Below are 24,721 nucleotides of genomic sequence, written 5' to 3' on the forward strand. Positions count from 1 at the left end.
ATATCCTAAATATATATTAAGCACTATAACACTACTTAATACATACTGCATGAAAGTGCTCTGCCTCTTTCAAGTTAATATAATGCAAAGCAAAGAAACATGATAAATGAGTCAACAGTCTCCTCAAGTGTTGTCTTCTCATTTTTTTTTTTTATTTTGTCTTACTTTCTTCATCCAGTAATTATCCAACCTTGAAGGATATTAATACACTCTGATGGGCCTGAGAGGGATAGCTGAAGATGGAACAGAGAGGGAGGGAACAAAAGCGGAAATGACAGACCATGTTAAAGATATTTCATGTCACAGGCCCCTCTTTCATCAGCACCCACCCCTTTCCTGCAGACCTGCTCAGCCTCCTCACTCTACTCTTCTCCTTTTAATCTTGCCCCTTCACACATCTCTATGCACACTTTTTTCATTGCCCTCCTTCGAATAATCATCTTGGAATCCCCTCTTATTAGCCGGATTAATGTCTTGTCCAATACTCTGTGTCACACCCTTCCTCCAAGGCTTAAATGGGGTACAGAGGATATTGTCTGCCCCTTAAAATGTGTTTTTGTTCAGTCACAGTGAGTCAAGTTCCAGTCCATTTGTACCAGTTTTGGGAAAAAAAACTTCATTTCTGAATGTAAAATACAGGACCGTGAGCTGCCGTTTCTTATGCTTCACTTGTCCATCAACGCAGCCCATCAAAGGTCTCCAAGCTGCATCGTTCTGACATTGAGTTCAGTGATGTGTCCTTGGCAGAGTCTGATTGAAGAATGTAATCTTGTTTTACTTTTTTGTGTCAGGTCCAGGGATTCAGGTCTGGCCAACATTGACAATTGCCCTTCCCTTGTGCCAATGAATTACAATATGCATTTCTTATGCATTAAATTAAAACGCAATGCATGACGACATTAAATAGTCGTCATGCATTTCCAGCATGCTTGACTATAACCTTGCTCCACTGTGAGTGTGAAGTGGCTCTCTTAACCATCTTAACTATCCCTCTAACCACAGTTTACCATGCCATTGCTTGTCATTGTGCATTATATTCTCTCTGATTTTAGGGAGTGTGACAAAACCTGAATCTTCCAGTTGTTCAATTTAAGCTGCAAATTATCAACAGTCAACACATCACACACCTGGTTGAACACCCCGGATGATACAACTTAATTGAGCTTTTAGTGCTGCTAATAGTTTTGTGCCTTTACAGGGCAATGGAAATTGCCTTCAACGTTTTCATTGTGGTCTGCAGTAGGGCTGAAACTTCTAATTGGATGAATTGTGATGATTTGATGACTGAAGTAATTTGTCAGATAATTTATTTGGGGTGTAACATTGCATCATGCTATGATGCATCGCGATTCTTAAATGTCAATATGCATTGAACACGTGTCTCAATCCGTCTAGATGTAAAATTGACAGAAGCACTCAGAAAAACAACATTAAAACGTCACCACAGACACGTCCTGACAGCCTGCTGAGCACCCCGTGTATCTGCACGGTATTTCTGCAAGAGGGAGGCGGGGCTGGGCGCCTCGCACACACGGACATGCATGGACACACACTCTGAGGGACAGAGAACTGCACCGGGACACATGTAAATCTGGCTAAACATTTTTGCCAAACTGCTGTAAAGATGCAGAAACACATGGAATATGATAAGCACAGGCTAAATCAAGAGACTGCAAAATCACACCACAATTTTATGTTTTACCTCCAAGATCCACAAACAATTCAGTGGCACAATTCAACAACAAAAATAGACTTACTTTACTTTTAGAGAAGTAAAAATATTAACTATAATACATCACTAAAAACAGGACTAAAGCACTAAAACCCAGGCAAGTGTTTACCAAAAGACTAGTGCAAAGCAGACCTGCCATAAGACCAGATTCAAACCAAGACTAAACAAACCACATCCACAAGAAAAACATGGCTAAACTATAAAGCAGGAAGGACTAGTCTACAATATGTCAACGTCAGGCTTAAACCTCACAGAACTAGTCTAAACCAGGTCTTAAAAAGCACTAAAGGAGGACCTATCAGGACTATCAAAAATATAAATGTCTTTTCAACATTTGGTTCAAATTATATTAAAAGCATGCCAGCCTACAGTAGGCTGCCACAAACGAAGAACAGATGGAACAAACGCAGCTTTGCACATGCACAGTACCATGCATGTTTTTGGCTTTCTCTGACCCGCTTCAGTCCGCCCTGCACCACGGCATCTATTTTTCTATGACCCGACTTGTTGGACCCCATTCTTTGTCCTACTGTGCACTAGCGTAAGTTAAGGCCTTTCAGTCAAACAACGAAGCCTGGAAAACACGCTGTCCTTCGGTGCCACTGCACGGAATGTTCCTCGTTAATGAGCTGACTTCCAAACACACGGAGCACATGGTCCTTACGCATGTTTTATTATTGTTCATTTTTGTATGTTGCACCGAATCACCAAGGCCTGTGAATTTTGTTCACTGAAGATGGCAATAAACCTTTTCTGATTCTGACATTCATACCAAATCATCAATGAAGCTACAGTTATTTCCTGTGTCTGCAGCATCACACGATCGGGCTCTTTGTGCTTTGACTGAGCTGTGTTTTGGATGAACCGGGGCTTTCTGGCCTGCGTGACCAGCGCCAGAGATGCCACAAAGCAGCGTAGAACATTGTGGATGAGCTGCTGATGCGACGCATGGTGTTGCATCTTAAAAAAAAAAACATTTTGATTTTGGGAAATTGGTTCCGTTCCGGAGTTGGTCCATTGGACACTCATGCGCTAATTGCTTCAAGCAGTTCACATAAGATGTAGCCTGCCGGTAAATGTAACTAAATGAAATGTTTTAAAATGCCATAAACCAAATTAGGCTACAGTTGTGCAAGTTACAAACAACATTTAAAAGCCAAAATTGGCCCGACTTGAATCGTAGGTCCTAAATCGTTACATTCCGATAATTTAGTTATTGATTTTATCTGGGCAGCACAGGTTTTGTTATCAACATGGAACTCTGTCAAAAAGGAAGAATGTCTTCAGGTTTTGATGAAAAGACCTTCGTAAATATACTTCTTCAAAATGTTATGGATAATTTGCTGTATAACATGGTTCTATAAAATATAGTTACACCTATGATATGACCTATGGTCATTACCCTCACACAACATATTTTAGTACTGGAATCTTTTCACTGATGAATTAATATATCACATGATAGTGTGGCCTTTATTGCAAACTATGCACTGTCCGTTTAACCCCCATCTACATAAGGAGATGGTATTGACCTGCAAATACATGTCCTGTTCAAATGTTTTGGTATTATAATTACAACAATGATGTCCTTTGCCCCTTAAGTTGAAAAAAAAAGACACAAAGTATTATTAATGTTTTCTTCCACCTGAGATTACCGTAGTGCACCTTTTAATATTTGTATTTGTCTTTTGGAGCTCATTCAAAATCATGTTTTGCAAAGCTTTGAACTGGTGAACTCCAGCCCAAGAAACAATTTGCCTCAGCACAAAGTGATAGCGTCAGAAACTACGTAAAATTATTTAAATAGGGATATTTGCCAGAAATTCCATGTGTCAGACTGTAAAGCTGTTTTTGTTTTTTTGTGATTATGGTGTTAATGCACTGTGGTGTTATTCACAGATCTTATTTTGAGGTATTTATGGAAATATTTAAGACCATGTTCTAATTTTTAGTTTTAATTTGTTTTTTATGTTATGCAAATACTACCGTCATTAATAGCACAGTTCCATCTGAAACAGTCAGTGGATGTCTCTCCCATGTAGGACCATACCAAACACATTGACCACTGAGCATTTGGCCCTGCTGCAACCGAGTCAATAATCTAGGGAAGTAGTTTTTTGGTTGGTGGCATGTGTGCAACGGCAGCAGGATCACAGCAAGGGGACATTACTTCCTGCTGGGGGGATACAATGAAGGAGATGACCCATGTGAGACCTCTGTGGAAAATGCATCTCTGAAAAAGAGATTTTTCAATAAACCAAGAAACTCCGAAGTATGTCATTGGCTGCACTGTGCCTCTGTCCCATGTGAACATTTGTGCTACTGCTTACTATTACCCTCCTGCATCACTATATTATCTCTTGCCCTCATCTTTCTCTTCAACAGCACACACACAAAATGAGCAAACTAGCACACAAAAGCAAAGTGCTGACTGAGTCTTTTTCATGTGGCTAGAAGATTACATAATATGATTTTCAGTGCTCTATGTACACATCAGCACACACAAAGTTGCTTGCAGATGGAGAAGCAGCCCACCTGCTCACATCATACTCTCACTGTCTCTTCTCTGTGCACTCGGACACAATGATCATGTGCAGACCCACAGTGCGGACACAAACGTACACATGGACTGTCTCTGGGGACTGCTGACGGCAGGCCGGACCCTGTGCCCGTAGGCAGAGACGGAACCAAAGGGAAAGATCAGTAGGGCCAGTGATGTATGTGGTAGACTTATACCCCACTCCCCAGTTCCTTTTCACACTCATCCTCATTTCCCCACATTCAAGCTGCAGATTCAGCAGACTATCAACTCCACTTGGAGTTCTGTGACTACCCAGAAAAACCTCTTTCTCTTACTGTCCACTACAAGGTCATTCTTGGGTCTCATGGCAGATGCCTGCAAGTAATTTGACCAGCATTCACACACCTGCAAGTCAATGTAGCATCTCCAGTCTCACCTTCTGTGTGCTACATTACATATGTGGGTTTAGCAGACAATCATGAGTGGCAGAATTACATGCTAAAATGTATTTAGCCATAACAATAGGCAAAATAATATTTAGCTTACTTTATAACTATAAGGACTTAGAAGTAATTTTCTTGAACTTCTTTGGTGTGTTTGTGCTGTGCATACGAATGTTAGTTTGTGCTTTGATGCATGTGCCTGTTTGTCCTTGGCCTGTGTTTTCCCTTATCCAGTCATGCAGAGGTTTCTTGCAGGCTCTTTGCAGAGGTCCTCAGGGGTAGGTTTGTGGCAGCCTCTGGTTCATCAGTGCAGAAATAACTCAGCCCTCCTGCCTACTCCCTACACCCTTCCCCTCCTCTCTAGGGAGAAGGCCATTGGAGGAGATTGGAGGTGAAACATTGGCAGGAAGCATAATGTGATGACATGGTGTGTTGCATTATGGCTGATTAACACATACTCATCTATGTTGCTTGAAATACACAACACAGATCTAGAGGTCACTCTGCTCTCTTCTGCTCTTCATATCAGGGATTTACGACATCTTTCCTTGTTCAAAAATCTCTTTGCTCTTTATGTTTTTGTCCAGAGTCTGCTGTTGCTCCATGAAGCAGTAGTGCACATTTTTTCCCCTTCATATTTATGATAGACTTTTTGGTTTTAGCAGCCATGTATTTACAGCATCTTTTCCTTGTGATGTTGCCGGTGTATTCAGGCCAAGCAGATTATTGCCAGAATGCGCAGAAGTAGCTTATATCCAGTGTGGAGGCTCATGGCTCATCAGCTCTGTTTATTACTCGCTCATAGACGCAGAGAGCTCCACACGTTGGCAGGCTGGTCCTGGTTGAGCAGCCAGTGCTACTCCTAAATGCCTTTGCTTATTCCAATTCTACTTGCCTCGTCACCCCCTCTGCCTCTACCTTGTGTGTCCTTCCATCATTTACCCAGTTCACCAGGACTGCAGATAGAATTTTGGTAAAGGATCTTGGTTAGAGACATGCTAAATAGAGGTGGGCAGATTATCAAAATATCTATATCCTTAATGTTTTGAAGATATACAAAATTATAACCCTGTGTGCAAGGTTTTTTAGATAAAAATTATCCAAATCTAAATAATCCCAAAACAGCTGTTTAGCCGTACATCTGACTGAACTAATTTTATCTGCACCAGTACATTTCCAATTTAATTTTTTTTTCATTTGATTTTGTGATTTTTAATGGATCTTTTCTTGTTCTATATAGCACCTAATTACTTTACAGCAAATATCTTTAAGTGCTATGGATATTTTTGGCGTTGTTTCCACCTTTTTTATGGGGTAATTTTGGCAATGTAAGTTCACTTCTGACAAATGCACCAGTTTACCTGACTGACCTGATTCAGTTTATTTTTAATGGCTTTAGTGTAAGGCTCCGTCATCAACAAAGAGCTCATGGATTGTCGAGCAACTGACAAAAAAAAAACACATTGACTTTGTACTTGAACCAGTGTGAATGCAATAGTCATAATGTATTATTGTTGGGGAAAATAGACAATGGCAGGTCAGACAATGCCAGCTCGGGTGTTATCATCAGGTACATTACTTAAGCTTACACTACAGCTTAAGCATAGCCAGACCAGATTGGACCAGACTGGGATGTCTTAGGGTTCATGTCTCCGGGTTCAGGGTCTCTTACTGATGGAAATAAACTACTCCCGTGTTAGAACTCCAGCCTCATGCCGCTTCTTGAAATTACTTTCATTTATTTGACATGCATTTATAAAGGGGGGTCCTCAATATATTCTACAACAATCATGATACTCTATTGTACATGGATTTTCCTGCTGTAATAGGTTTGTGTTCAACCACATTGTTGTATCCTGGAGTTGCAGGATTCAGAAGAATGGCAATGACATAATTCTGAGCCAATTATCTGGGGAAAGATCTATTTATTTTCTCCTTCTGTTTTACGATTAGCTCCGTCATGAAGACTTTTTCACTTTAAAGAATGTTGCTGTTCGAGAAGTGGGAATACAAATGTTGGATAACTGAAATGAACAAGCATAAAAATATCTCTTCAGAATTCTGGCTACTTTAAGTCTAATTTTGCTGTTCTGCCTTTCTGGCTGGCTCGCCTGGAGAAAATACACTGAATCTAGAGAATAGGTCCACTCATTGCCTGCTTTGGGACTTTGTCTTTCTGCATTTTTACAGACTCCCTCTCTTTCTCTTCTCGGCCGCCTCGGGGAGCGACAGTTACATAAACACGCTCTCGTCATCGCTGTACTTCCGATTCCTACTGTTCAGGCTCACTCAGCTTCTTCACTCAGATTAGATTATTTTTTTAAACCTTTATATTCAGCACAAAGTACAATTTTTGCCTTTTATTCAATTCTGCTGCTTCTCCACGTGTCCATGACTTTTTCAACTTGCTGCATCGTCACTTTTGGAAGCCCATTTATGTAACATGACAAAATGCACACTACACTAAATATACTATGCACCTTGCGTGACTTTGGGGACATTACCTTTGGTGTAATATTACTAGTGTCTTTCCCCAAGTCTTTCCTCAAGTCTTTCCTCCTTTTGCTGGCTTCCTTTCGCGTATCTACTTTCTCACCACAGCCAGATCCATATTAACCTCTCTGTCACTCTCCGCTATGCCGCATCTCAAGCATTCCCTTAATCCCAGCAGTGCCGCGCTCCCCTCTCCCGCCTCCCCTATACTGCCGTTTTCATTGTTTTCTTTGAAAGAAAAAAAAACTATGGAAGCTAAGTGAGACCTAGAACAATAAAGTTAATTTTCCAAACAAGGGTAAAAAGATCAGTAGTCCTTTACATAGAAAAAATGTATAATACCACCTTGGAAAGCCAGTCGTCATGGCAACACCGGCATCCAGGGACGGACCCGCCTGTTAATTAAAAAGTTGATTAATCGCCTTTTAATTGCATGCTTGTACATTGTAACATTGAGGTAGGGCTGTTTCCTAATCAGGCCACTTCAAAGTAGGTCTCTTTTATTGTAATAAATGGGGAATTCTTATGAGGAGGAAATGTAGTTCTTAGTGACCAAGTAAGAAAATGTCCATTTAAAGAGATGTGAGTGAAATTACAAATGGCAAAGGATTAAGCTGGCATGTTTAAAATTATGTTCCTTTCTTCACCTTCTTCATTTAAAAAAGGGTTTAGTTTTTGCCATTCACATCAAGGTTTAACTCGTTGAGCAAAGAAAAAGGGCAAATTAGTGTGACTGAATGCAAAACTGATCTTATTTTTCCTCACATCTCAAGTTTTCATGATCATTGCATCTCTTCTTATTTCCAAGGTTAACCGGTTCAACTATCTGACAAGTCTTGTACTTGTATGCTGTGCTACTTAAAATGTATTCATCTTAATTAGCACACATCCTCGGTTTCCTCAATCGCTTCCCATGTTTATTTTGCAGGGTTGATATAACTTGAACTTCCGTTGAGCTTTCATGCCCTTGGTTTTTCTTAGTCCTTTAGTGACAAACTGCACCTTGTGAGTGAAAAAATGGCTACACTGTCACAGGCCTCCATATGCTGTAGTGCTTAGCCCGGGGGGAAAAGCATGTTTGATCTGTAAGCAATGTCTGCTTGGTATTCTTGTCCGTCTGGCCTCCTGCGCTGCCTGGGACGGTGCTCGTGAGGATGGTGACACAGGTGGAGATTTGTGTGTTTGCATGGCACCCTGATTATATATGCGCCCACATGTCCTGTTTCCATAGTAACATAGGATCCCACTCAACTTGTGCGCAGTAACCACCGATCTCCGTCAGGTGTAAGTTGGTGCTTGTTTCTAATACCTTGTCAGCGTCGGACAGTTTCTTTTTTCACACATACCGTTTTAATCGGATCATTTTGCGTCAGTTAAATAAACAAAAAAAAAAAGTTGTCATCTTGATGGCTCGATTCCAAGCCATCGACTGCTGTCTGTTTTTCCTCCAAATAAGGTAGGTCTGGATGCCGTTTAAAAGTACCAGTATTGTACAGATAAAAGTGGTACTACTGGTACTAAATAAATAAATAAATAAAACAAACAAACTGAACAGAATTTAAAATGTGGTTGCTGGGAAAGTACTGTAGAAAGTTACTTGACATGGTTATTTTAGTTGTCAACTAAGCAGTTTTAAATTTTTTCGATTAGTTGACTAGTCCAATGATTTTCTATTTTTGCCAAATGAAGGTTAAAATATGCTGACTGAAAGCTAATGAATAGATCTTTATTCTATTGATGATGATGATGATGATGATATATTTTTGTGTGTGACAGATTTCAGTTTTATCTTGGAACAGACAAATACATTTCTTATGATTGTGTTCTATTCTACGGATAGCCAAAAGTTACCCAGCCCAGGACTAACGGTCATATTAGCCATGTAAGTCCAAATAGAGTAGCCTAGCTGCCTGCGTGCAGCCTCTTTGATGGCTGAACATCTGTTGGTCATGATATGGAGCGAGGGAGTATCTTCCTCTTTCTCCTTCCATCCTTCACTTGCTCTCTCTTGCTCTCCCTTGCTCTCTTGCTCTCTCTTGCTCTCTCTTGCTCTCTCTTGCTCTCTCTTGCTCTCCCTTGCTCTCCCTTGCTCTCCCTTGCTCTCCCTTGCTCTCCCTTGCTCTCCCTTGCTCTCCCTTGCTCTCCCTTGCTCTCCCTTGCTCTCCCTTGCTCTCCCTTGCTCTCCCCGTTATGAGTTCCCAAGCTGCTTTGGCCCCTCCTTCACCTAAAACCCAGTCTTGTGCCACCTGTGCAGTTATAATGCATAATTTATCTGCTAAGTAACCACATCCAAGAGGACTTGTCATTTCAGTTCCCCCATTCTTCTCTTCCTCCTATGTGGTTTGGCTTTGTCTGCGGCTGTGAACAGCTTTTGGTGGAGATTATTTTTTTTATATCATACCAGAACGGCAAGTTGACTAACATTGGCAATACATTTGATGATTTAAATCCCCCTTTTTTTACAGTTTGCAAGTTGATTCATTTAGGGCTTAAGATTTCATAAATCCTTTATATATTGAAATAAATCAAGTAAATCTCATTGTTTTGTCTGGTAAAAACGTGGATATTTATCTCTGCGTTTCTGAATCACATCTCTCGACTTAAGCCTTTTTGCTGCTGTTGCGATTTTGGCTGTTACAAAAATAAATTTAATAAGATAAGTCTTTATTTAGCCCACAATAGGGAAATTGTAGTGTTGCAACACAAAGTATACAGAAGTAAATTATAAAAAACATAACACTCTTATAGAAAAGCTCTTATAAAACTCTTATAAAAACCTCTTATGCTATATAATGATAAAAATAGTGACACTCTCAAAGTAATAATGGGGGCCGGTAGCGGGCTCGCCGCCTGCATTACTCCTGGGAGATGGAAAGTTAAAACCAAACTTTAAAACATTCTCATTCAAGGCAAAGTAAGAACACTTCAATGGAGGCGGCAGATCCTCCACCAGGAAAGTTAAAAGTTTTGTGGCGAAACAGTTTGAGTGCATGTTTTAGAATTTCTATCTATTTTTGACTGAAAACTTACACTACGAGGCTATTAAAGAAATTCCAAAGATATGTTCTTAGTTTGTTTTAAGATTTTGTTTTTCTGGCGAACCTTTGAATACTTGATCTGTATCTAGATAATTTTCACGCACTTAAGTTTATTTTCCAGTGCTGTGTCAAACCAGCTGCCCCCTTTAGCTTGATTTACTGATGTGTGATTTCAATTTTTACTGCTTGTCACATTGGGCTGTGTCTGGCTGACATGTTTTGTTACTATGTCCACATGTGTGGCCTTGTGAGCCCATAAGCAGTCGCATTATATTAGCTGCTGTGTCGTAGCTCAATCCGGACCTCCATATCCTCTCCAAGGCCACGGTTATGCCTGAGCCCATACTTGTGTGTTTGTGTGCGATTATTCTTCTGTATTTTTATCACCGCCATGCATTACATCTGAATATTGGCCCGAAAGGAGGAACGTCCTGAAGGCCCGGCAGACCACAACCCTGTAAATCTCTCTCCCTCTGCAAAACATCGCCACTCCACATCTTGCAATATGACAAGGTGAACCATCCGAGTTAATGTTCCATCACCCAACTCTGACCCGCAGGCGTACCTTTTGGGGTGAGGCAGCTGCATTGGGTTAATGCCGTTCCTCCTCAGTGTACGAGAATGATCGAGCCACCTTGACACCTGTCACTCAGCTATGACTAATCTCGATCACTATGATTTTCTTTTTCCCCCAACATGTGAAGAATGAGATTTCAGGAAAACAGAAGTTGCCCTGGGCCTCAAGCGTAACACAAAGTGGTGGTTGTACATAGAAGCAGCGCAACCAGTCGATGAATCAAAGTCATAGAGCCCTGTATAAAGCTCGTCAGTCAATTAAACCATATTATTGTACTTTTTTAATAGCACTTTACCAGGATTTACTTGACCTCTTACCACAATAGTACTTTGTGATGAGGATGTCAGATTTTATGTAACCTGTATTTAAACTTTTGAATTTGCTTCATAGGTTATTTTATCATTTCGGTAGTTAATATATTATATATTTATGCTGTAAAATGGCTTATGATGATGAGTGTACAGTCCCCATTTCTGCTGTGACTTTTCACTCACCGGGTATGAATGTGTTGTCATCGTGGAGTTGTGAAGGTCAGTCCAACCCGCCATCTCTTAGTCCTCAGTGATTAGGTCCTTTCTGCCTCTGCTTAATGGGCTGCCTCTTTTTCCCTTTCCCATCTTTCTATCTCTTCCCTCCTCCCTGCTCTCTCGCTGACATTGTCCATGGCAGTGTGGTCTGGCTACAGTAGCAGAGCAGAGGCGGCATACCTGCATTCAAGTGGAACCAACAGGATGGTTGGCTGCTCACAGAAGGTCATCAGCCCCTGGGCTCTGTGTGCACAGGGTCAGTGTGTGCGGTGCTGTGCGTCCTATGTGCTCTTCAGACAGAGATGAAGCTCTGCACTGCTTCTAATGATGCACTCAGACGCAAAAAAAAACTCATTTCCATCTTGCTGTTAGGGAATTGACCACCAGAGTTTCTGCCACAAATAGTCAATTGACTGTCAGTTTCATGGAAATAATAATATTAGGGCACATTTCTTGATCACAGTACTTTTACGATAGTGGCAACTGTTTGACTTGTCCAAGAATGCATGATGTGATATGTTTTGCCTTGGTAAAAGTCCAGATATTTGCAAATGTTCAGTGTTCAAGAAAGCACCATGACGTAAGTCCAAATGATCCTGTTTGAGCTCATTTTTTTCATGGTACGACACAATCACTAGGTCTTGAAACTATTAGAAAAAAGCTGCTGTTCATGTAATAATTTAAAGAAACTTATTTCACCTTGATCATTTCATACATTTTACCATAGAAATATGTTGCAGTAATGGTGTCCAGTCAATTTAATTAAACTGCAGCATTTTCTGAATGCCCACATTGACGATGTTTGAACTTGTTGTGTTGCCTTGTCAAAACATTAAGCTAGGATTACAAAGTTGCTGCGTGGCTGTGCTCTGTGTCCTTTTTAGCCATGATAGCCGTGAGCCCATCTACCACCACAGTGACTGCCACCAGGCTAATGAATGCTGACACTCCAATCTTTGTCATGCCTAATTGGTGCAACAGGTTTGATTAAAAGCAAAGTCATGTCCGCTCAATTGCGTTGTATGGGGCTTGTTTATTACCACAAGTTGTGCTTTGGTGGCTGTACATCATCTGCTCCTACAGCTGAACATTGCGTGGTAAGAATGCGGATTTCCTCCAGATGTCACACTCAAAACTTTTGATTGATGGCCGGGTTTACGAAGCATGGCCATATTTGCGGCCTTCATTAACCTTTCTCGTCCTCAATCACTGCATTTCCCTTCCTACTCCCCTCACCCTCGATTTCTTTGTGATCTCTGTAACCAGCAGCATTTGTAAAAATTGTAATTGTATGCATTTTGTTTTGGATTTCCTCATTATATAACCCCCGTCTTGAAGCAATTACAGCTGTGAATCTCAACATCAGAGGTAAAGGAGAATGAGATCGTGCCAGCCAGAGTATTAAAAACAGCCCCGGGTTTGATCGGCTACATCTTAACAGTAGCATGGCACTGAAGATGAGCTACGGCTGAATGAAAAAAATGACAACACTAAAACTGGCTTAATCGAATGACTTAGATGATATCGTGCAGTTAAATAATTAGCCAGAACCTAATTGGCTCATATAGCTGTGCCATTAAAAACTGCCTGCCTTTATCCCCACCATTCTGCAGCATTTAAAAGTAAACACTTCGCAAATAGCCTGAAGAAACCAACGGTAACAAGCTGTGCTGCGGCTGCTCCACCGCTAGGATCAGTTGCACTTTTTTTGTTTTGTTTTTGCAATTTTCTATACAATAACTACATTCAAGTGTGTGTCCTAACCGGCCCCACTGTTTCAATTGTTTACCCTGTACGTAAACAGACACACAAAAGTACAGTGAGATTTAGCGTTTGATACTGCACCTGAGGCAAAACACCTCTCCCTAATGAGCCTCCTGTCCTGGGTCTCTCCCGGGGGAAGCTGAACAGGAAGTAAGCTAAGGCTGTGGACAGGAAGGATCATAACATGCATCCACAACTCGGAAATATGATATTTATAGCTCTGCATAAGGAGTCAAAGTGCATTTGACTTTCTTAAACTCAATTTGTCACTATATCTGTTACAACGACACGTTTTCATGATTTTCTTATTATAAATGTGTTTGTGACCTGTACTAAATGTTCATCATTCATTTTCCAATACTACGTGAGGAAACAAGTTGAAAATCCCTGTCATCAATACACCAAACTCCATCCAAAATACATGCACAATTTAAGTCTTAACCTTAATGCCTAATCATCTGTAAAGTTATGTCTTGTTAAATGTTTTTGTCTCACATTCGTCTTGTGTTCTTTTTATAGGTCTGGGCCAATTATGAGGAGAAACCAGTGGAAGAGTTTGTGCAGCTATCGGAGGAAAAGGAACGCGTGGCAAACTACAGACCAGTTTACGTCACGGAGATCACAGACACTCTGCACTTCTATGCCCAGGATGTAGAGACAGGTACATCATTACTTTGTTTTTAGTCACATGCTACACTTGGAGCCTACTGCCATTATATTTGTGTTTATCACAACAACAACCTATTACTGTCTGTGGGGCAAACCAACTCTCCTGACTTTTATTCCCTTTTAACACGAGACTAACTTTATTATCGACAATTATTTTTGATATTGAATTTTCACTTCGTCATCAGCAGCCCTCCCTCTCCCAACTACCAGACATCCTCCATGTGATTGCTCCTGAATGATGGAAATAAATCACACATTCCGTCCTTGTCGCCACTGACAGGAGAAGGAAAAAACTAGCAAAGTTGGCAGATCAAAAATCAAACTCACTCTCGTATCTTTGGGCGCCATGTCCCTCCTACGTGGTGCATGTTTTTGCATTTATCAACAAATACCCCCTGCCTGCTGTCCCATTCATCAGGTTATTTATACGTTATTTTAACGTAGTTTCTGCGATGCTGGAATCAAATCTGGGGAGTTTGAACTGGCTTGTGGCATACAGTCGCAAAGCAAAAACAGTTACAACTCTGTCCAAGATGGCAACAGTACTAAAGGAGACGACAAGCTGGTCAATTGGCTGAAATTGACTCAACTATTTATTTTCACCAATATATCTGTATCACAGCAGTCATGGCTCCCCGTCCTTGTGACTTTATTGCCGTACACAAACAGCTGCGTAGTTAAACTCCTAGCTAGGATTCACAAACTAGCTGGAGCACATCGAATGGTCTGATGCCAGATCATGGCCCTTCATCGTGCGCCAGGTTTACTCTGCTGGATATATGTGGACGCTGTGTCCTAGGCAGCCCTCACATCTGGCTTGACTGGCACTCCAACCCTCTGAAGCCATGAAATTGACTTTGGCCACCTCTTAATTTGCTTCAATGCTGTAATTAATACATACCTCTGCTTTCTTCCAATATGAGCTTAAGCATCACTAGTGTCATAATAATCCAATCAGGTGAATTTGGGCAGCACTCAGCTTCCATTTGGACACCTGGAACCATGAGCACAACAATCTTCTATTTATCTTCTTGGCGTAGCTATAGATTGAAATCTAAAGCCCTTCACCCCCTCACCCACTTCAGCTCCTCTCCTGTTAGTCAAAGCGCCCCTTTGAGGTTTATCGGTGATCAACATCACGTGTCAGTGACCTGCACATGTTAACCTGCAGCCAGGGTTAATACCTTCAGCATCACTCTTGTCAATGCGAAACACATTCAATATAAATGCTATAGATTGCCTATAAAGCAATTATCAGAAGTAAGCGGCAAATAACTGTGTGAAACACCTAAAAGATGTGCATTTACAGAAAATGTACATATGGTGCTTTTCCATAATGCTACTTGTGGTGTAGTCTGACAGAAGATTTTGGATGAACCAGCATTGCTTTAGCCTTTTTATTTATTTTTAATTGGCCTGTGTGCTTCCAAGAAGCCTATATGCACCTTTTAAAAAGTGTTACTCTCAGCAGGGATCCTAACCTGACCAGTGCTCTGCCTTCTCCTCATCTGCCTCTCTGTGCTCTGCCCCTCTTTGCCATCTCTTTTGGCCTCTTTCATTTTCGCTGACACTCCCTCAAAGCTACATTAAGTCATACCAAGCCCTTGAAGAGCACATCAAAGTATAAGACCCTCTAAAATCATACACGCTGAGTGCTTTGCAATAACATTACATATTCTCCTTCCTCCTCTGGCTTCCCTCCGCCAGAGAATCAATTTGTATGCACAAACATGTTAAAAGTCAAACAAACAAAATGTTTGATTTGTGAATAAGTTGTCATGTTTAAGCTTGTTTTTATAAAAGCACAAATTGCCCCTCCTTTTTTACTCACAACTCCAGCTAAGCAACAGAACTTTTTAGTTCTAATGCACTGATCATTATTTTATGCTTGAATTGCTAAACTTTATGTTTTGTGTCTTTTATGACGAAACATAATACATAAAAAGCCTATCCTTGTTTTTACTCTCTGAAAATTTACAGCTTGGGTTTAGCCTCTAAGTTCTAAGTTTTTGGCTGCCATTACTGCCAGCTCTCCATTTACCAGATGGAAGTATCACTTCAGCAGAATACTCCTTGACCATCCTTGAAGTATTGCACACACACCGACTGTTCCATCACTTACCTAATGTTCTTTGTGCAAACTGCGAATCAAACTTTGTTTGGCTTAAATAAGTGTGGCTGTGGCTTTTGAGAGACTATATTAAAATATTTTCTATTAATAGACGCTACATTGATTAAATACAACCAAGAATGTGGGAATGGTGTTTCTGCATCCTGTTTGTGCCTCTCTTTTTAAAAGCATGAGCTGAAACATATTGATTCCACTTCCAGTATGTTTTGAGGCATGTATTGCATGTTTTGCCATACCCAGTATTGTAACTATTCTTTATCACATTTTATTAGACAGTATTAGGTATAAAAAATAGAACAAATGTAATGCCTGCAAAATTGGAGAAATGCAAAGCAGGGGACTAAAGCACGCAGCCCACTCTTGGGTTTTATATCTGAGGGATTCATCGACTCGGTGGAGAAATTGCAGAATGTAATATCTTTTATTCCCTGGGGTGCACAAGCGCTCTGCTTTTTACCCTCTTCTCTATTTAAATTATTCACATTTGATTACTCTTAAATGTTTTTTTCTAGAATGGATATCTTTACACAAGCTTCATAAGTGATTTAATTTGAGTTAGCGCTGCTGTAGCACACTTGCATCCATGACCGAATGTTGGCGTTCAACTGTTGTTCCGTTCATTTGTTCTTTGTCCCACGTTTTTTCCATTATTTGTCACTATCTCTTATTTACCTCGTGTCTCTTGTGCTCTCTCCGGAGGCCATATGTAATTACTGTCAGAGGGGGACCTGCATAGATCTCACTGACCTTGGACAACAGCAGCCACAGCCCACTTTGAGCGCAGTAGGGAGAAATGACTCAATGTGTTATATCATTGTTGCCCGGATACAAGGCGGACAGACGACATAATTAAAATCTTCCTAAATAATGGCCCTACAATGTTGGTGAAATATTGTGTTACTGTACAACTCAGATTTTTCCATATTAATGTTGTAGATATGGTAAAGTTGCTTAGTTATTAATCATGTTTGTTATGTGCTATATTTTGCAGTTTTGTCCCAAATGGTACTGGTCATTAATTCATGTACATTATATATGTTCGTTTACACCTCAACACATTTTAATGCTACTTAAAACCTTGTTTCTCTGGTTGCCATGGCACGGTTTCTATGGTGTGGATTCTGTACTAATTTAGGTTGTTAATCTCCGTGGCTCGTTCTCCTGATTATTAAGCCTTATGACTGGTTCAAACACTGTGTCGTAGGCTTTCTGGTTTGATACAGTAATACATGAGCACCTCCCTGAGAATCTGATTGTTTGAAGGCTTTGTGTTTTGTGGGTGCCACCTCTTTGAAGATTTTCGGACTGGACCGCGGTAGGAAAGCCTATTCTGTGCTCTCCTGAAGCCTCAGTTGCAGCCCAGTTGGCAGCACATCCTATATGTGCTCGTTTCCTGGCACCAAAAGCGACTCTTAATGAGTGGAGTCATTCCCCCCAACCAGGTGCCTCTCCGTCCATATTATTCACACTTCTACTTTTTACTCGGAGCAGCTGTTCATCACCTAATGACTCCGGAACAAGGCATGAAGCTCGGGCTGCACTGCACACTGGAACATGTTTCTTTTCTATTCAAAATGCATAGCTACAAATTGAAGTCTGTCTTCCCTGGCTTAGAAGATATTTTGTACAAAAATCCCTGGATCCTCTCTCATGTATACAGTAATGTATTTGAAATCAATATAGGCACTGTTTTTTAATTGTAAGTTGATCTTAAAGTGAAAACGTTTAGGTTGTTTGACATTTAAAATGCTCTCCCGGCTTTTATTCGCTGCGACCTGCAGTCTTCCAGTGAATGTGAAATAAGTCCGTCAAGGGGTTAATTGACTCTCTACCAGTGTAATGAATGTAATTTTCTCTAAAGAATTAAAATCATGTCTTGTTGAACATTCTCATTAGACAATGACGTAATTGGAGTAATTGCAAAATTAACATTACAATGGACTTTAGACGGAGATCTTTTACAAATGGATTGCAACTAAGCGCTTAATGTAGCAATTGTATTAATGATTATGTTAACTAGCATAATGGGCTATCAAATCAGAGAACAAAAGGTTTAATTCTTACACTTTGTGTCAAAGGATGTAGACTTTCTCAAATTAGGCCAGCATTCAAGAACATTCCCCAATCCTATTTTATATAAGACACTAAATAAGATAAATGAGTGACTGGTTCTGCGAGTACACCTGGTTCTCAATTTCCATGATCTGCTTTTACCACTAGTTTTCTATTTGCTGCTTTTACTTCACGTCCAGTGTTGGTTTTGTCTGGGCCATCAAAGCAGAGGCAAATGTGAGCTGTACTGTGTGTACTGCTCCCCGCCTCTGTGGCAGATGGAGTATTTAGAGGTCAGAGCGTGCCCGGATGATCTCCCTCCTCCCAAGGCATCCATTATTACATTAGACACGGGCCTTGGCTTCCAAAATGTCAGCTCACCTGTCGGTTTCAGGTGGAGGCCCCTGATTTTGTGCTGAAAATGAGCATCTTCATACATTTGGTTCTGTCCTGGTGCACATGATTTACCATAATGTCAACTTGTGGGTCTATTATGTAGAGCTCAGTGGTTCAGTGTCACTTTCACAACATGAGCCACTTACTGGTCCAAACGGGCTCCTTTTACCAGGGCCATCTATGTGCCATCCTAAGGGTATATTTGGACTTCTTTCAATGAAAACAGGGCATTAGCTGTAGTCAATGAGGCTTGTCAGATGCGAGACATGGAATGGCTGCAGAAGTGAGCCACAGCTGCCATCTCTGTTTAGTGATATCCGTAACAATTACAGAAACTGTAAAATGCTGTTTAAATGAATAAAATCACCAGTCTGTCAAGGTAGTTCTAATTTAAAGAGGGATTTGTCATGTGTGTACAACCCTCTAGTGAAATTTAAGTCACATTAGTCAGGCTACACAGGGTCATTTGTTTTTAGTGGCCTCTTCCAGTGCCCACCAGATGCTCGTGGCACTTAAAAAATCATCAATTCACCCGGGGTAGGGAGTAATAATCTTTTGTCTTGTCTTTGCTCTCTCCCTGTTGCACTGCGTCTTCAGAAACTGTACAAATATCCAGGTCAGTGCAAGTCTTTGAGTCGACCAACCGCAGGAGCAAATGGGCTTATTGTAACGGCAACGTGTCCTGCCACACAGCCCAAAGACGCTCAAAGCCCGGCTCTACCTGCTGGACTGGCCGCGGAGCTCTGAGGCTTGCATGTCCTGAAATGTAGCCATCCAGCACCCGTGAGAATGAAATGAGCCAAAATGTATAAATATTTAACAGTCTAAACTAACAGGTGAGCGCCTGGCAGAACTGTTTAAATCTCCCAGATGGTCCCTCGCACACCATCCCCACCTCCCTATATTCTTGGTGCACTGTACCAGCGAAATTTAATTTATGACAAAATAGAGGCAGTTTTATTTTTTCTTAGTCATTTGTCTTTGCCTAACCGTCCTTTGCCATAATATACACCCTTTTTAGCCGCAGAGTATATCCCCTTTATCTGTGCAAGTATTGTCAGTATTGTGCTCTCATGTCTTTTTTTCTTCCTTTCACTTCCCATCTCTGTGCTGGGTATTTTGCAATGTAATTGTATATGATTTACAAACAGCTGCAGCAATAATGGTGTATAAACAAATTACAGAATGAGTGAGTGCAAAGACAGAGGAATAAAGAGATGAAGACAGAAATTGGCCGGCATGAGATGCATCAGCGCTTCGGCTGTTTTTTGGATCATTGCTTTGGCTCGCCGTTCAACACAAAATGATGCTCGACATAGCTTACCCCTTCTGTGCACAGATATTACATTGTTTTAAAGCCAGCTTCAGTTTTGGGTCCGTTTCTCCTTAACTTGACTATTTACAATGCATTGTTTATCTATCTGGCCTGGTTTCTCAGTTTGAAAATTATTATGGGCTACTAGGTTTTGCATAACAATGTAGGCTTGCTTTTGTTGTGTAAATGTATGCAAATATTTGTATGACTCCACTTTTAGACCTGATATTTTTATATAATATAAGTTCTTGGTCTAAAAGCCAAATCTTGTAAAATGCACATTTAGTTAACCATTATGATTTGATGTTTTGCATAATCTATATTACATTGACCACATCAATATTGATGTGGCCAAAAGCACCCGCTTCACTGTACTCTAGCTGAGGGGATGACACTGTTGCCTCCATGATGAATGGGTCAAATGCAGAGGAGGAATTTCCCCATGGGACAATATATAAAACCTTTACCTTTTGAATCCCATTTGTAAGTCTGGTCAGGTATAATACCCTGTCTATACCTTGTTGTGTCCATTAGCCTAAGCAGATTCTCACCAGGAGCTACAGCGGCATGTAACGTGGGCAAAGCTGCATACGCGTATGTTATATTTGAAAATGTCAATTTCAAGAGCTGTCCCTGCGATGCGAGTCTGTGTCTCACCATTTAGACACCAAACTATTTTTTTTATTGCTTGCATATTAAATGTTGGTCAGATGAAGTAGATTTAAAAAAAAAATATAGACAAAGGTTGGTGAAGAGAAACCAAACTTTTCGTAGAGAAATCTATAAGCCGTGCTTGCATTAATTTAACTACAGTCTACCGTCTTCTCTTTTCTTGAGTTGTCCTTGTAAAACGTATATTTTATGTTGTAAAATTTATTATATTACGGTAGTTCCTGGATACGATGCACGTTGTTTACTTATTTTGAAAGGGCATCAAAACTTTATTTTGTTGCATATATTTTTCTGTTGGAAGTGTGTGTTGGTGTAGATTGTCCAACCATCTACTATTAATTAAACTTCCTATGCTTCCTATGCACTGTTATTGCATTGGTGTTATTTGGGGGAACATACAGATACACAGGCAACAGATGGTTACTTTGGGAAAAAAGTCTTTGCAAACTTTTTTGCAAAGTAAGTTATTATCCTTGTAAAAAGTAAAACAATAGTCCTTGGCAAATATGTGTGAAAACAAAGTGATTAACATAATTGGAAAGTGACCCTTGTCACGTTGCAGGTGATGAAATAAGAAACAGAATGTTGGCATTAGAAGTGTTATTTGAGATCTGTTCAACTCATGTTTTTGTACCAATTCTTCAGACCATCTGGCTAACAAAATGCACTGGAACATTTTGTGCCTACAACTCCTTAAAACCAGTTTTCAAAGCAGCTGATCTTTCACCAAATCCTGTATTAAAACGTTTTACATTAATAAAATATTGTAAAGTGACCTAATATGTATCACATATTCATACAAAATGTATGTACCTGGAAAGTGGTGCACATAAATATATATTAGAGGACATATTAAAGCACACAAAACATGCACTTTCCACACTTGGATCAGCGAGGAACACGCTAACTTTTTAATTAGATTAATGAATCACTCAGTGGACTGACTGAACTGACTGTACAAGTGACATTTTACTAACGCTGCACCAAAACACTCAAGCAAAAAATGGAGCATAGGCTGACTTCATGAGGACTTGGACAATTTATCTGAGGTTTCCCAAAAAGCACTTTCTCTACAAAGCATCGAAGGTAGTGGTGTTTGTATTAAATCCATGTTTCTTTAATTCATCTATCAGCAGTTGGTGAACAATGAGTTGACGAGGAGTGTTCAGACAGCCCCGCCCCCATGCCCCTTTCCTGACCCTCCTGACGACATAATCCAAAGCTCTGCTGCCCTTTGTACATTGACCTATACGTGTTATTCACCAATGTATCTGCAAAACACCATAACCTTTTGCTTTGCTTGCTTAGTACTTCAATAAAGACGTTCCATTTACTCCAACATCATTACTATGTTGTTGAGTTTGAGATTTAAGTTTATGAATTAGTTTAACAACTTTGCTCTAACATCTGCATGTTACTGTGAATTCACAAAGTTGGAGCCAAAACATAAATGCACCTGTTTCCTTAAACATCCTGCATTTATATACAAACCTGCCATCTCACACAAACACCAGGAAGTGCCACTCTACCACTTCTCAGTTGACAAGTGCTGCTGATGTGTACAAATCAGCCTGCCACTTAACTGTTGTGGAAGTAGTTGAATTCATCCAAGGAGTCACAAGTTTCCAGTTTCTTCCTCCACATCAACATCCATGTTTTAGCTCCAAGTCTCCCAGAATAGAGCTGCTGCATGGGATAATACTGGCTTGCTTTACAGTTAGCTATATTTCTTCAACAAGGTCAAACTGGCATTAGCAGTGTAGTGCTAACAGGCTAACAGCTACAGAACCACACATAGGAAAAATAATCATTTGCTCACCTCAGTTCAAGTTTGTGTTGAATATGCACTTGCATATGGGCAAAATGGATGAATATAATGTAATAAACAGGCTTTTTGCAGCAGGTTTTCTCATATGAGATGTATTTGTGTGTCAGGGGCCCAGTTGGAGAGTCTAATGGAGACCATGAGAGCAGAGATCGCAGCCCAGCCGCCAGTGGAAGGATCTTACTCTGCACGCAGAGGAGACTACTGCCTGGCCAAGTTTGCCGATGGAGAATGGTATTTTTTGTGTGTGTGTGTGTGTGTGTGTGTGTGTGTGTGTGTGTGTGTGTGTGTGTGTGTGTGTGTGTGTGTGTGTGTGTGTGTGTGTGTGTGTGTGTGTGTGTGTGTGTGTGTGTGTGTGTGTGTGTGTGTGTGTGTGTGTGTGTGTGTGTGTGTGTGTGTGTGTGTGTGTGTGTGTGTGTGTGTGTGTGTGTGTGTGTGTGTGTGTGTGTGTGTGTGTGTGTGTGTGTGTGTGTGTGTGTGTGTGTGTGTAAAAACATTTGATTGACATAACACTATAAGGTTAACTTAATATTGTCTCTTAACAATAGTTGATTATTTCATTACATTCAAGAGCTTACTTATGTTGCTAGATTGGGGTCTGCCCGAACGTCTGTTAAAAAGCAGCTAATTATGTTCATGTTCGCATTGTTCTGTCTATATCTTTGTACCCTGTGACGCATGTGGACCGTCTACTTGTTTGATTAGAGGCTAATTAGAATTGTGTCGCTTTTCAAGGCCTTTTTACGGCACACTGTTTAAGTGAATAAGACGCTCTCACTTTGTCAGTTGCTCTTTCACTCACTGTTCTCCGCCGCACTGTTTTATGTCTTCCTGTTAATCACGTATTCGGTTTTAACTTTGTTCTCTTATTCGCTCCCTTTGCCCATCTGGACCTAATTATTTAGCTTTTCTCCTGCCATCCTCGGATCTCAGCCAATTTGTCTTCTTCACTCTCATTTGTCCAAAGTCAGACAAGTGAGTGTCAGATGAAGAGGCCTTTTCTGAATTGAGCACAAAAAAGGCTAACTCTTCTGTTCTGTTTATTGCAGTGTGCTAGGTCAGCGTTTTGTTTTTTTCTTTTTTTTGTAACATTGCACAAAATATTGCACATTTATTTTTAGCCAATGCTATTCATAATGTATCTGACACATTTACACTGTCTGAAGCTTTGTGCCTTCAATGAACAATATTTTAGTCCAATATACGTAAACTGGAATGGAATTATTTAATATTCTCATCTCTCAACTGCATCCCACAAACAAATTTAGCACTATCTAAACCGTCAAGTACCAGTAATCTGTTACTATAATCCTGTAATACGCATCTCGATCCCATTATATTCAATTGGTTTGCCCTTGTAAACAGCTTTTCTCCCCATGAACACTTGACAAATGCATTTTTGACTCAACGCGGGGTGCACTAAAGAAATTAGCTGTAGGGGAAAAAGGGGTCTAAATATTGGCCCTTTATTGCAATGAGGCCTCTGTGCAATTTCCAAGCCCAGCATACAGTGTGTCCGGATAGATTCGGTGTCCCCTCCTACTCCCCAGTTTGTTCATCGCTTGACACCGCTCTCCCCCGATCACAACCGACACATCTTCCAACAGCCGCTCCCAAGGGAAATAAGCATGGAATCATTTACTCATCTTCCTCCCGCTCTCCTCTCTTTTCTCTCTCTCTCTCTGACTTTCTTTCCCTCACCCTCTCACTCCATCTGTGTGTGTCTGCCCCATTCACTCTGGTATCATTACAGGTATCGGGCAAGAGTTGAGAAAGTTGAGTCGCCTTCAAAGGTCCACGTCTTCTACATCGACTACGGCAACGTGAGTATACTGTGTTACAATTAATTTACAGTCAGCTCAAAACAGAAGCGGTATCAAAGTTTTATTTGGGCTGGATCCATGGCTTGTTTCTTTTTTATGCAACGAAGAATCACTTTATAGCTTTTTATAGTTATGATCAAAATAGTGTTCTTTCTCTGTGGAGGATCCCCGAGTGCAGACACAAACGTTAGGGATGACATGCTCATGCGGGCAGCTGTCCCATGATCCAGTGGAGTGGCACCGTGTCTGTGTGTGACTGACCTTAAATGGTGATGGCTAAGGTTTGGCTGACAGACACAATATGTTTTGGCATGTTGAACAAAGTGTGATTCTCTGAGGCTGCCTTGGCACACGTTATAATGGAGATATGGGACCCTTACACTGACATAGTTGACTCATTCAGGCCTACATAAATCCTGTGTCAGGTCCTATTAGACTGTAATGCTTTTCCAAACTTGACCTGTCAGCACTCGTAGTATAAAATAATATGATCATGATATAATGGCGCAGATCAGCAGGACAATTCTGTTATTATGAAGGCCACATTCACACGGCCGTCAGAAGCTAATATATGTCCTGAATAGGTTTTGATGATCTAGGGATTCCCAGTCTAGACAGTACAGTCCAGTGAGCACATTAACCTAAGTTATGAGGGTCATCAGATTGGCTCCGCTACTAATGGTGTTTTTGTCTTCTGCCCGCTTTCTCAAACACGGCTTTTTCACTTTGTCTTTTTTAAACAT

The 24,721-nt window shown here is 40.6% G+C and overlaps 1 protein-coding gene across 1 annotated transcript in view; it reads left to right on the plus strand.

The window, feature by feature from the left end:
• Positions 1 to 24,721, plus strand: part of snd1 (staphylococcal nuclease and tudor domain containing 1) — a 133,936-nt gene that overhangs the window by 87,554 nt on the left and 21,661 nt on the right. The window contains exons 18-20 of the mRNA XM_072455076.1: positions 13,615 to 13,756; positions 22,266 to 22,389; positions 23,909 to 23,978. Of these exons, the coding sequence (XP_072311177.1) occupies positions 13,615 to 13,756; positions 22,266 to 22,389; positions 23,909 to 23,978 (336 nt within the window). The remainder of the gene's footprint in view (positions 1 to 13,614; positions 13,757 to 22,265; positions 22,390 to 23,908; positions 23,979 to 24,721) is intronic.

The sequence above is a fragment of the Eucyclogobius newberryi genome, unplaced genomic scaffold (genome assembly GCF_026437365.1).
Source record: "Eucyclogobius newberryi isolate DKJ021-1_F unplaced genomic scaffold, fEucNew1.0.hap1 SCAF_2, whole genome shotgun sequence".
Lineage (NCBI taxonomy): Eukaryota > Metazoa > Chordata > Actinopteri > Gobiiformes > Gobiidae > Eucyclogobius > Eucyclogobius newberryi.